At 43.0% G+C, this 13,874-nt stretch overlaps 1 protein-coding gene across 1 annotated transcript in view; it reads left to right on the top strand.

The window, feature by feature from the left end:
- Positions 1–13,874, top strand: part of EGFLAM (EGF-like, fibronectin type III and laminin G domains) — a 59,961-nt gene that overhangs the window by 23,312 nt on the left and 22,775 nt on the right. Inside the window, exons 8-14 of the mRNA XM_009329453.1 lie at positions 1,179–1,294; positions 1,539–1,875; positions 4,406–4,506; positions 5,982–6,082; positions 6,858–7,002; positions 9,493–9,682; positions 13,384–13,509. Of these exons, the coding sequence (XP_009327728.1) occupies positions 1,179–1,294; positions 1,539–1,875; positions 4,406–4,506; positions 5,982–6,082; positions 6,858–7,002; positions 9,493–9,682; positions 13,384–13,509 (1,116 nt within the window). The remainder of the gene's footprint in view (positions 1–1,178; positions 1,295–1,538; positions 1,876–4,405; positions 4,507–5,981; positions 6,083–6,857; positions 7,003–9,492; positions 9,683–13,383; positions 13,510–13,874) is intronic.

Raw genomic sequence — 13,874 nt, 5'->3', positions numbered from 1 at the left:
TCCATCGGGTTGTTCAGTGGTGGTAGTGAAGCTCTCATTACCATCGAGTGGCATTTTCTGGCTTGTCAGGACTCCTTTCCACAGACAGCCACTGTCCAGCAAGACTTTGCATCTCTGCATGTTGCAATGTGAAGGACCTGCTAACTTATGAGAAAATATGGGCAGCTTGTGGCTGCTAAAATAAACAAGCACACATGGTCAGCCTGTACAGAGGCTTTATAAAGCCAGGATTACCTGTGCTTTTTTTAAGTGACCACAAAATATTTTACGGAAAAGGCAAATGTATGAAGTCTGTTGTTTTAATGGGTATCAAATGTTTGTCTATTTTTAACCTTGCTGAAATGACAAGTAACGATAGTGATGCAGTTACCTGTATTAACTTTCTTCATGACTTCTGGTAAATTTTAATAGCTAAAAAGCATAAACCATTGTTTAAGCAGAATTTGCTGTGTAAAGTGCAGAAAAGCATAGATATTTTCTACAAGGACCCTCTTACTGTTTAAACTGGCTGTTCCCAGCCTGGAGTCCTTCACAGCGCAGTTCAGCGCTCCAGGGAGAGGCAGAAGCAGATTACGCACATGAAAACCACATGATGTTTGTGCACGTTTCGTTTTTCGAGGTGCTAAATTGTGTTTTAAAAAATAGCCTAAAAATACACTTAGGACGCTAATTTCAGAAGCATTGGAGCCAGTGGAGGCAGATAAAGTCCTAAGTAGAGTGTGCCAGAAAAGCCCTACCTAGATGCATCTCTTTTGCTGTTCCAGTTATTTGGTTGCCAGTAGGGCAGATAGGGGACTGTGCATGTATAAAAGGGAAAAGTTTGATCTAAAACCAATACAGTTATTAAAATGTTGTCCACGCCGAAAAAGTTCAGAGCTTTTCTCCTGGAAGAATGATGGGTAAAAGTCAGTTTGCAGTGGGAGAACTGAGCTTTGCCTGCTTTGTTTGAGAATCACAGTAAGTGACTGAATGAAGGTCTTCACTTTGTTTTAAGTTGCATGTGTATCACGCGGACAGTGTCTCCCATCTTCAGGCTGACACTCGCATTGTCTGTACAGGATGAACATTAACACCACTTCAGATTTCAGTGCGGTGAATCAGGGGGTGGTAAGATCTGAGCTGCTGTGTGTAAAGAGAAAAAAATATATGAACTGAATATGCCAGTTGTGTCTTTTTAGGCTCTGAGGAGTTAGGAAGTGGAAGCTATGGGCATCGGTATGTCACAGACACAGTGACTGGTGATGATGATGGATTTGATATTGATGACTCAGACTACGACATTTACATAGAAGAGGTAAATTTCAAGATTCCACTTTGGCATTTCTGTTTTCTTTATAGTCTCAGTACTTTAAAGTGTCTGATCTTGTCAGGAAGTTTAATATCTGGTATTATATGCACAGATATAATAATGTGGTTGTTTCTTTTTCTTTGGTGAGGATGAATTTGTTACCTCAGATCTGTTTCTTGGAAGGTATTAATTTCATTTCCGCATAGCATTTTAGGTTTTTCTGAATTTGTGTTTCGTTATTTCCTTTCAGCTCAGACCGCTTCCTGCTATCAAAGGAGGCAACAGAAAATTTCTGGTCGAAACTAAGGTCACGCCAGGGTCTAGTTCCAGGCTCCTGTCACGGGTCCTTACAACCACTTCTGAACCTACTACTTCCACTCCCACCACCACACAGCCTTCAACCACAGCGAGGGCAACTACAGCTCGGGCAGCGAGGAGAGGCGGCATGCCTTCTGCAACGCGCCTCTTTGATCTCTCCTGTGATGAGGCCATCTGTTCTGCAGACAGCTTTTGTGTCAACGACTACAACCGGGCCGGCTCGCGCTGCCACTGCAACTTGGGAAAAGGAGGAGAGATGTGTGCAGAAGGTAGGTTTCTGTGTGCCCACTGCTGCTGGCTTCTCTTTGTCTGGGGCAAGGAGCAGCTTCGCAATGAACCAACCAAAGTGCGCTTTGGGAATTGCCGTCCGGGCTTAATGGATCCCTAAGGACAGTAACAGCTTCCACATCCCAGTTTGGACATCGGCCCCTTTCCTTCTCTTCCCTCAGCTAGGTGTGAAGAAGTTATTCTTGAGTAAAGCTGAATGCAGACCCTGTGTGAAGGTGCACAGGGGAGGTTAATCCTCCTTCCCCCACGCAAGAGTGGGAGGGTGATGGAGCTAGGTATGTTGGTAGGCACCCAGGCCTGACAAGGTCCAGCCATGGCATCCACAGCTTCCAGCAGGGACGTTCAACCCCCCTTTGACCCTTGCCTTTTGCCTGCAGCTGAAGCCTTGAACCACCCACATTTCCAGTGTGGTCCATTGGATGATGCTGATCCCACAGCAGGGTTGTGTGACAGAGCCCCCATTGTAAAACCGTCTCCAGAGGAGGCTTTCCCCATGGTCTGCAGGGCAGAAAGGCTGCAGTGGTAGCCCCAGCACTCATGTCAGGCAGCCTGGGACAAGGGAGGAACAAAACCCCCTCCCCACTTCTGAAAGCATGACCTGAAGCCTGGGTCCATGTGAGGACATATGGTTGTCCCAGTCAGGACTTGCCATGCATCCTGTTGCCTCTCTGCAGGGCAGCTGAGCCAGGGCAAGAGCTGGCTGAGCTGAAAGAGGCCGTCCTGCTTCTCCTTCCCTTGCCACCTTCCTATCCTCTCCCTCTGCAGACTAACCTTGCCCTTTCACTGAGTCTGACGTTGAGCTGATCACCTGGTGAGTCAGTCCAGCTCACTTACCAGGCCATAAGCAGGTCACTTTTCCACCCCCCTGGAGTTATCTTTTCTTCTGGTTTGGTGACCAAGGGGTCAGATGAATGCCAGAGCTCATGCAAAGCACGTGTCCCGTTGCTTGTAGTGGTGCTGTCTCACCAGCTAAGAAAGACCTGATCTGTCCCTCTGCATGCAGACCTGATCTGCCAAGGCCCTGCCACACAGCAGAGCACCAGGGACACACGTTTCTTCTGCAGGCTTGTGTTAGACATTTGTGATGCACAGTGTCATGCATCGGGGATACAGACACTGAGGGTGTTTGATCTTCTCGTCCCGGTGCTGGAGTAAAGAGAGCTCATTCTGAAAACAATCTGTTGTGACTCAACCACATGGAACAGCTGCAGATGTGATTTTTGGCCTTGATCAAGTATGAAGAGCCAAGGATTTATTTGAACTGACATAACTGTGTACAACTTGTAGAGTGGGTTTGTTAACGTCAGTCCAAAACCACCATTTTTCACAAGGGAATGTGTTATTCCTTGGTAAGCAGTAGCATCATGTACCAATATTCCCTTGTACTGAATTTCTCCACAGCAGCCAATATTGTTAAATAGTGTATTAATCTGAATGAAAACAGACTTTTCTTTACAATCAACAGCTGCATGGCACTCTGGTCCAGTCAGTTCTGCTTGTGATCAGGGCATGAGTTAATTGCTGTCTGCTGTGGTTGCATTCAGGTTTATAGCACCAGTTCTCTTCACCTCAGCCTAAAATGTATGCCTTACAAACAAAAAAGCTGAGAGCACTGTATCCAGATCCAAATATGTGAGAAAAACCCACTCAGTATTCAAATAGCAAAGAGGAACAAGACTTCTCATCCTTCCTTCCTCATTAGTCTTAGATCCACTGCAAAAATAAGAATTCAGTCCTGAAACTGTGTCTGTCCTCAGTGCTTCTTAGGAAAATGAGCTGCAAAGGTAGCAGTAAGACATCTCTCTGATTTTCTATGCTGAAGCCAGGATGGTCCTCTAACATAAGACAACAAAGGGTGAGGATTGATAACACCAGCTGACAAGAGCAATATGAAGGGCCACTGTTGGAGCCAGGGGTGTAGAACTGTGCAGGGACTCTCTTCTCCCCATCACTCCCTTTACCTTCTGCCCTGAGCTGACTTGAGGGACGTGCTGGAAGCTCCTGGGGTCTTATGAGCCATCCAAGTATTCTGCAGATGCTGGATGCAGCAGCTATGGAGCAGCAGTGACTAATGCGTCGTGGAGTCTGGCCACGTTTCCCACATATGTTTTTATAATCCTGCAAAACGGAAAAATACTTTGTTGTCTCTGTGCTAAAAGAATTCTTAAAAGGAGATAAATATAAAGTAGATGGGTTTTGTGTTCTGTAACAAGGATGAAAATCTGGAGAAAGTTCCACTGAAGCCAGCGATTAAACTGTTGAGCAGTATTTGGCCCTCAGGGTTCTGTTTCTTTCCAAGTTCACCAGGTCCTTGGGAATAAAAGAATTATTTGTGAAAGGTGGTGGGAGGACAAGGCAATAGGTTAACTGATTGTTGACTGCTGCTGACTAATGGTTGTCTCTGGAGGAACTCTGCCTTCCATTTTCATCTGATGTTATCTAGTGCTAAACGTGTATATCGATTTTTATATGGGAGAAAACTGCTAAAAAACAACTGTCTTTGCTTTTCAGATATTGTTATCCAGTATCCTCAGTTCTCTGGCTACTCATACATCACCTTTGAACCACTGAAAAACTCCTATCAGACGTTTCAAATTACCCTTGAATTCAGGGTAAGTTCAAGCAATTCCAAGCTCACATAGGAGCTTTAAATTTTATTCGCTTATTCTGATGATCATAGAATCACAGAATCATTAAGGTTGGAAAAGACCTCTAAGATCATCGAGTCCAACCGTCAGCCCAACACCCCCATGTCCACTAAACCATGTCCCTAAGCGCCTCATCTACACGTCTTTTAAATACTTCCAGGGATGATGTGGACAATGGAACAATAACTTAGCTTCAGTATAACTTATAATGTAATTGTGGTGAAGATATACCTAATCTTCATCTCTAAAGATCTGGCTTCACCTTCAATGAATGCAAATGAAGTTGGTAAACTGAGCTAAAATGTTTGCATCCGCTATTGGTAGGCAGTGCATAAGAGAATCTGTGGGACTAGTAATACTGGCATTGCAGACTATTGGCAATGTACATTGGCAAGGTTATAGCCATGTGAATGAGCTACAGGCTGAAGTACACCTGGAATTTTTGTGAATTACAGTTTGGAAGTGGCATGCAGTATCTTTGCGTATAAGAAACTGTGATCTTGTTGTACTGAGCAAAATACTGCCCTATATCCAGAGTTCCTTTCCTATCCTGCAGGATTTAAGTAGGCGTTATTTTCCACCTCTGAAGTTTGGGACACCGGCTACTAATACATGCAAGATACTACTTGATACTGCTTAATACTATAAGATACTACAAGATACTACTTGATACTACAAGATACTACAAGATACTACTTAAACTACAGTTATGAAGTGTACATCCCACAGTGACTTGTGTTAATGCTGTCTGTGTGTTACGGACAGAGCTGGTAGGGCTGCCTGTAGGGAAGGTGGCCAAGCTCTCGGATGCCCCCCTGCTCCCACGTAAGGTGGACTTGCCAGCCTCACAGCCTAGGTATGAGACTGTCACTAGAGCAGCAGCAGTCTGTTGCCTCATGTGGTGATCTGACACTCCCCTGGCAATTTGTCAGCTTAAAATGCAGGATGGCTGCGAAAAGCCACTGTGTCAGTTGCTATGCACACATGAAGAAATCCTGCCTGCGCAGGTTGTTTGGCTTGAAAAGCGTCAGGCTCACTGATCATGTGAAGCAGGGTGGGTGTATTCATGTGCAGTACGTCTGATGTGTCTACACTTAACAGGCTTGCTAGGACATCCTTGCTAGACTTCGTGCTCAGAGGTCTCATATGGGACATGTCTGGAAGTCTTTAATGCTTTTAGGCTTGTTTTTAGGTCTAGTAGTATCATACTGTAAGTAGAAGAGATGCTCTTAAACCATTTAAGCATTAAGGCAATGTTTTTCTAGGTTCTTCAAATGAAGGATTCAAAATTGATCAACCAATTTCTGATTCTGCAAGTTAAAAACTCCATCTGAAAAATGCTGTCCCTTTTCTGGAGGAAAGTCCCCCAGTGCTGCATGCATTTATCTGTCACTGTGAGGCTTAGACTTTGATTTTTCATGTTGATGCTGTGATTGCAGGCTGAATCAGAAGATGGTTTGCTGCTATACTGTGGAGAAAATGAACACGGTCGTGGTGATTTTATGTCACTAGCAATCGTCCGACGCAGCATGCAGTTCAGGTAAAATCTCCACCCTAAATCTGATGGAAAGAGAAGGGACCATTGCTGCCTGCTGGGACTGGCTATATGTGATGAATATCTGTAGTGTCTTTGACTTCTGTCCCATGCAGTGCACAAAATGAACAGTATTCATTTAACAGTTCTTCAATATTTTTTTCTCTCATCCTTCTTTAGTGTGTGTACATGCGTCCTGTTGATGTCTTTTTACTCATCTCCTTATTTGGGAGGGTGAGTCCTTTGAAAGTGGGGAATTACAAAGTGGGTGATGTGCTTTAGTTGTGTTTCTGTTCACCCGCACTGAATGGCAGTCAGAGAAAATGGCACATTTTGTTCACATTCAGCTCTGCAGAGACTCTCCTGGAGGTCTCCGTGTCAATCAGTACTGAGTTTCATATAGAATCGCAGAGTTATTACTGTAGCACTGCCTTTCACCAGGGAGCTAGAAAAATTCCCAAGAGAAATTACTGTGATAGCAGGAACTCAGATTGTAATACCCTCCATCCTGAAACAGTTTCAGATGTTGACAAGCTTTGCAATGCACTTGGTACAGCTAGGGGATGCAAAATCTCCATGGGAGAAAGACAGATAATGACATTTGAAACTTAGAACAGATCATATGTAGACCTGCTGTCTAATTTTCCTGTGGTCTGCTAATATGCAATGTGAAACAGAGAGGTTTCCAGGAGCAAAGGGAATATTTGGAGTCTAAAAATTACTTTCAGTTATTTGGTTAATGTAAGATTATTACCTTGCCCTCTCTGTCTCACGCTCCCAGGTTCAACTGTGGCACTGGAGTTGCGGTCATAACAAGTGAAAACAAAATCAAGCTGGAGAACTGGCACAGCGTCACGTTGTTCAGAGATGGGATGAATGGCTGGCTCAGGTTGGACAACAATGCTCCAGTGACAGGAAAATCTCAGGTAGGTTGTCCTGCACCTGCAGCTCGACCTTGGGCTCTCTCAGGATTATGACATTTTTTCTTGCCAGCAGAAGTCTGATCAGATTTAAAAGGTACACTTCTATTTATCAGTGTTGGGGCATTTAGTGGACCAAGATCAGTGTACAGATTACTCTTCCACATACGTAGTCTAGAAATCATATAGATAAATATCCCAGTGCTGAATCCAATCACAGTTTCCCTGTTGTCCTCCATGCTTGTTCTGCCGCTTTCTGCTACACTTCACTAGTCTCAGATACAGGCTGCTGTTAAAAGTTTGCCAGGTTTTACAGCTGCCGTCTCTGATTGCTTTCTTTTTTCAAGCCTCAGAGAATTGCTCTGCTTCCTCAGCCAGAAAAAATAGATGCATATGTGTATATGTGTATGTATTATGTATAATATGCATATAGCCACACAAAGTTTGTATGCAGAAGTGTAATTACATGTATACCATGGACATAGATTTAAGCACGGTAATGGAGATAGACATTGTGTCCTGACTTATGTTAACACCAACAATTTCATATGAGGACGCCAGGATAAAATATAATAGAGTAAGATGTCTTGACTTGCTTATCTTGCCAGGCCAGAAAACAGAAATGAAATTAAGGCACTGAAAAAAAGACAGTTGCAAATTGTTTCGGATGTCTTTCCTCTTCCCTTTGATAGCCACTATTAGCATGCCATCCCTAGCCCTGAAAAAAGGGGCTTCAGACATCTTATTACTTTACACTTTCATGTGCAGGCACTGAAGGGGAAAAATATGCTGCGCATTGAGTTCTCATTAGCTGAAAATGAGAGGAAAGGATTTCAATGTCTGTCATGTGCCGCTATGTGTTACCAATGTGATGAGGCCATGCAAAGGGCAAATGTGAATCCAGAGAGATATGTCCAGTAAAGACTTATGGCCTTGTGCAGCACTTTTTGGTAAGACTGCATCTGGCTACGCGTGGCTATGATCGCCCATAGCCAAGAAAGATGAAGTCGAAGAAATGAAGGTGCAACAAAGGGCTAGTAGGAGGGTTATGGTCCACAGAGTCTATTACAAGAAGAGTTTGACAGTGGACACACGTTTTTCTAGCTGCATCTATACCAGAAAAAAAAGTTAATTGCACCAGGTGCTGCTCTCCACCAGAACTTGCTGCTCCTGTAGTATTGTTGCTCCAGTGAGTCCTCCTCAGCCCTTCGTAGTTAGAATGACCTGGATTAGTCTCAGCAGAGCAGTAGTCTTTTCTGACCTGGTTCATTTTGACTTGAACAGTCTTAGAGAGTGCTCACAAGAGAAGTGGAGCTTGACAGACCAAGGAGGGCAGGAGCATCAAAGGCGACGGAAGATGGCAAGCAGTTGGAGACTGGCTGGAGAGTTGTAGGCCCACAGCCCTGGCATGTGCCCACCATGAAACCCTGTGGACGTCTGAACTCTCTTTAGCTTCTTTAGCTCTTCAGGCTCCACCTGAATTATTTTCCCCTGCTGAAACTGAGATCCATTTGATGTGTTTCTGCAGTGCACTGTACAGTGAACACCTGTAGACTCAATAACCTTGGCTTATTTAGCCTGGCAAAATAGAGGCTGTGGAGATACAATTTATTGTTATAAGGGAGGCAGGGCAGGGGTGAAAAATCCAGAGAGCTTTTAGGCTAAAGGTCATCGCTGGCAGAAGGACACATTGGTAAGAACTGGCCATGAATAAATGTGGGAATTTTGAATGTGTTCTTCTAAAGGGCAGTGAGGTTTTGAAACAGCCTTTGAGTAGGAGGCAAAAGACGTATGTTTTGATCAATTTATGGAAGGAATCGTGACTCCGTTGCCCACAATAGCATGGAGTTTGATTCAGTGGTCCAGAAAGTTCTGTTTAGTTTTTTTGTTTTGTTTTGTTCCTTCCTGTGCACTATAACAGTGTTAGTAAACTTGTACGTGTACATTTCTATAGGCAGGTTAAGGTCAAAAAAAAGATGGGGAGTAAATCTAGTGCTGGCAAAGTGAACAGAACCCCACTGAAGTTATAGTTCTGTCAGTTTATGCCTTGTCTTGGTTTTTACTGTTGTTTTTTGTCATGTTATTATTATTCAACACTAAGAACTTGCTGGCTTCTGTCCAAAAGGCAATATCCCATTGGTCTGTGTCCCACAGGGCTTAGAGTTTAGAAGACAAACAATTTTGGCAAAGGTAAAGGAAGAAATTGCAGCAAAAGACAGATCACAATCCCTCCTCAGAACATAGTGATTTTTAAGCTTTTTGTTTTGCATTAAATAGTCCATGTTATCATGATGGATGCGGGTGCAAAAAGTAACATTTAAAGTGATAGACTGAGTAGATGAATGACGAATGGAAAGGAATTACCAATGAGCAACCTGCATATCCCCTGACACAGTTCTTTGTGGAGAAGAAAAATGGATTATACACAGTGTGGCTTAATTAGTTATCCTGTTTTATATCTGTTCTACATCATGTCATCCTCTGTTTTCCCTTCAGGGCCAATATAGTAAAATTACGTTCCGGACTCCCTTCTATGTTGGCGGTGCCCCCAGTGTGTACTGGCTGGTCAGAGCTGCAGGCACCAACCGTGGGTTTCAGGGCTGCGTTCAGGCACTCAGCGTCAATGGAAAGATAATTGATATGAGACCCTGGCCATTAGGGAAAGCTCTCAGTGGTGCTGATGTCGGTAAGTGTAAAGGTATGGGGTGTCTAATCAGTGATAAACCAGGGCTTACTTTTTTTGCCTGTTGAAAAAAATTGAGCAATGGCCCAGGTTTGAGACATGGAAGGTGTGGTCTCTATTTTTGGCATGGAATTTCTCTGTGCCTTTGCACATTGCTTTTGCTGCATCTGTAGTAGGAGTGTTTTATCACATGGTACAAGTAAACATCACTGTGGTATACCAAAAACCCTTGTGGACACAGTTATGCAGCACAATAGTAAAACCAGTTCTCATGAGCAAACAGGAAACTCAGTGTTGCCAATATAATTACGTCCGCACCAGTATCTCCGCCAACATCTCTCAGGATGTCTCTTCATGCTCCTGACTGACACAGTTGTATCATCAGAAATCAACAGCATGCACGCCGTGTTTGTATTTAAAACACTATGGACACAACAAAATGTGTTTTGCCTGAAGGCATCATTGCACTTATCCAAAGCAATGCAGGGATCTATCAGACCCACAGCAGTGCTGTGGCATTACAAAGGGCTTTTCCCCATGAAACCCCATTACTGCTGAGGCAAATAGACTTTCCTGTTGACCATCCATTGTTTTCATTTCCAGAATGTTTTAAAAATACCATGGAATAAATTCCTTCAACAGCTTTATGAAGAGGTGTTATAACATTATCTCCCCTTCACAGATTAAAAGATGGAGAAGTTAATTAACTAGTCCTGTCTTATTTATTCATCTCTATTTCATCCATGTAATGGGCACTTGAAAAAAAGACAGGGCAACAAAATCCTTGCTTTAATGACCTCCCAATCTAAACTGTTTAAGAGTAAGAGTAAACCCAAGTCAGAAAGAGAGTGGTAAAGGCAGGAAATAGATCCCATATCACTGAAGTCTCTGTGCCATGCTTCAGCCACAAAGTCATCTTTCTTCTTTTCTATAGCTGTGCATTTGGCATCCCAAGAAGGAAATGATTAATGAGAAACTTCCTAACAATCACTCTGTATTCTCTAGATAACATGACCAAACTTCTGTGCAATACAGGGGGGGAACCAAGTGGCCCAAGAAACAGATGCTGAAAAGAATAAGACTTTGGAAGCAGAGAGTAATTTCACGATAGATTGAGAATCTATGGAATTTAGATAGATAGATGAAAGCCCTGCTGAAGTTCTCTGAGCCCTAATCTCTATTGCCTTTTGGGTTGCAGCTAGCTTCATTCCCATCCACGAATGCTCCACATACTACTGCATTAACAATCAACATCAATGAAAACAAATGCTGGGTTCTGCCATGTGTGACTCGAAACTGAGTGATAGAGACTTACTGTCTTTACGTGGCTGCACACACTTTTATGAAACTGTAGCAGGAGAGACTTGCAAACAATATGCCATATAAGTTAAGCTTAAAATAAAATAAATAAATTGCAAGTGAACTCTACTAGGGTTTAGGGGTGGTTTTTGCTAGCCAGTCTTTTGTTTGTTTCCTGTTGGCATAGTGTAAAAATCGGGGATGCTGTGGTACATGGACTGCAGAATTGAGGATGGGGAGGAGAGGAGTCCATCCTGCCCCTGCTCCATCTCTGTCAGCTGCAGTAGGAGTCCCACCAGACCATGAGCTCAGGGACTTATGGGGGAGGCAGCAGGTGGAGCTGGAGCAGGCGTGGCAGGACCTTGCCCTCCTGTTGCAGCTTCCTCCTTCCTTATCTGCTACTGCACCCAAGCAGACGCAGCCATCAGACCTGTAATTTGCCTTTTTGGTGTAGTCATCTGTGCTGGCCCGAAGGCTGTGACAAGTCACTGGCACATTGTGAGAGCAGCCTGTCCTTAAATACCAAGACTGCTCCAGTTCAAGCTGTCCCTCAAGCCAGTGAACCTGCGACTTGTCCCATTATTGTTATCTTCCTTGTCCTTTTCTGTTTCTCAAAGACTTTGTTTAACTTTCATCTGTTTGAACATACTGCCAGCATTAACTAGCAGTGCAGCAGATGCAGTAAAGATGAGCATTGTCTTAGTTTTCTGTTTGTATCTCAAGCTTGATACATCTAGATCCTTGTTTACCCACATGGCTTCGCTCTGTCTCCTCATCTGTAAAGCAGAGCTAGTGCTACTCATTTCTGTCACTGTCGCAGTAATTAGTGAGTATGTGAGCCACTACAATGCAGCCCAGAAGGGGAAAAGATGGCTCAATGAGCACTGCGAGTGCCCCTGCTCCCACGGCTGCGCGTGGGGCAGCCATTTGAAGGGGTAATTGTCCCCTTCCATGTAGAATGAGAATTTGTTCCCTTCCGGGGGACTTGTATATTTTGCTTATGCTCCTTGAGTTAGCCCTGGAGCCCTCTGTTATGACTGCTGTACTCAGACCTTCCCTCTCTACAATGAAAAATGGGCCTGGCAGGAGATTTGTAGATGTGCAATACGAGACAAGTCTGGTCTGGCAGGGAGTTGTACGAGATGACCCGAGAGTTATTACTGCCTCTGTCCTGAGTTGGTGAGAAAAGGTTATTTTCCACCATGGACAACAGAATGATTGGGATGAACCAGCACATCAGCCATTTACATCTGCGTACTTCTCTGTACTTTTCTTTCTGGCTATGGGATGGGAAATCAAACTGTAAAGCTGGGGCTGTACTAATGCCAGTACCTTATTGAAGATTCGTAGAGCACTGGTCTGGAAACCATCTTTACAATCGGAGTGCTGTATTTAAACAAAACAAAAAGGGCATATCCCCTTCTTGCAGTAGTTTTGCAAGACTTCTCTCAGTCATCTCAGATAACAAAACTGTTCTCCAGTGTTTATTGTCAGAGCTGCCTCATGACACCTGTCTCATCTCAGAGGTGGTATTTCAACGTGCCTCAAAATAAACGTGCAATTCTTAGTTTGTCATAAACACTTTGCCCATCCAAATGACTTGTTTACACTTGTACACCACAAATGACTTATTTGGGCTTTCTTAATGTATAAGGTCAGTATCGATGAGGGGCGAATTATTTAATCAGAAACTAAAATAAAGGAGAAAGTAAACAAAATCAACAAGAACTTCATCAGATGTACATTTGACCATTGCATAATCTAACTTTATAGGTATCAGTTTTAAGAAGTAAATGAGTAAATTATTTGTTCTACAACAATTTCAGCTTAATTGCAGCAAGAAGAAATCATCGCCTTGTTATTTTAGTTAATGTGCCAGCATAGTAGAAATGCTTCTTAAAAAGCCCATATGCTGATGATATGGATCCCTTTTAGTTCAGACAAGAGGGCTGACTACCTCATTTTAGTTAATAAGATTAGTTGGTGATGATTAACACCTTCCATGCTTACCATGGCATGAATTTACAGTGAACAAAGAAGCACTTAAGGTAATTGAAATTAAACAAGTCACAGTGCTTGTCTTCTCATAAAATAGATTTCTATTTTATGAGAAAATAAAGATAGGAACAAGAGCAGAGGAAAAGTAATTCAGGGAATGATTGAAAGCTAAACTGTCATGGTTTGTTAGTAAAGGCACATTTTTGCTATTTTTAAGTCTATTGCTGGTCTGGTACTAAAAAAAAAATGCTAAAAAATGTTACCTTGTCTAAATCGCACACCATTTGACAAATTGGGAAAGAATCTAGGCAGGAGAGCAAATTGTATTGGTTAGTAGCAATGATCAACAGCCAAATATATCTTTGACAAACTTCTCTGATAAATCAATGTTCTGTCTCTGTGTTCAGGTGAGTGTAGCAGCGGTGTCTGTGATGAGGCATCCTGCATCAACAGTGGTACCTGTACTGCGAGCAAAGCAGATTCATACATTTGCCTTTGCCCTCTTGGATTTAAAGGTCATCATTGTGAAGAAGGTGAGAGGATGCTGGGCTGCTTATATTTCTTTGTTTGTGTTATTTAGTGCTCAATGTGTTTTCCACATAGTGACATCCAAGGAGGTCTTATGCTATTACACTGACAGAAGAGAGTACTTGTTACTTCATCTTTCTAAAATTACATAGTGAAACCCTCCCCCACCATTCACTTTGGGGCTACATCCAGCTCCTACATAATCAGTGATTCTCAAACCTCTTTGCTTATTTAAACTAGCTATATTTAGGCATCTCAAACTTAGTTTTCAGAAGTTAAAAAAATGTACCACTCCACAGCTGCACATTAAGTCTAAAAAAAATTATCCCACTTTTCTCTTAAAACCAGTGTCAGTTGTATATTCTGCAAT

This window comes from Pygoscelis adeliae, unplaced genomic scaffold (assembly GCF_000699105.1).
Source record: "Pygoscelis adeliae isolate BGI_AS28 unplaced genomic scaffold, ASM69910v1 Scaffold47, whole genome shotgun sequence".
Lineage (NCBI taxonomy): Eukaryota > Metazoa > Chordata > Aves > Sphenisciformes > Spheniscidae > Pygoscelis > Pygoscelis adeliae.
Note: the sequence above shows the minus strand (reverse complement) of the source record. Positions and strands in the feature narration are given on the sequence as shown.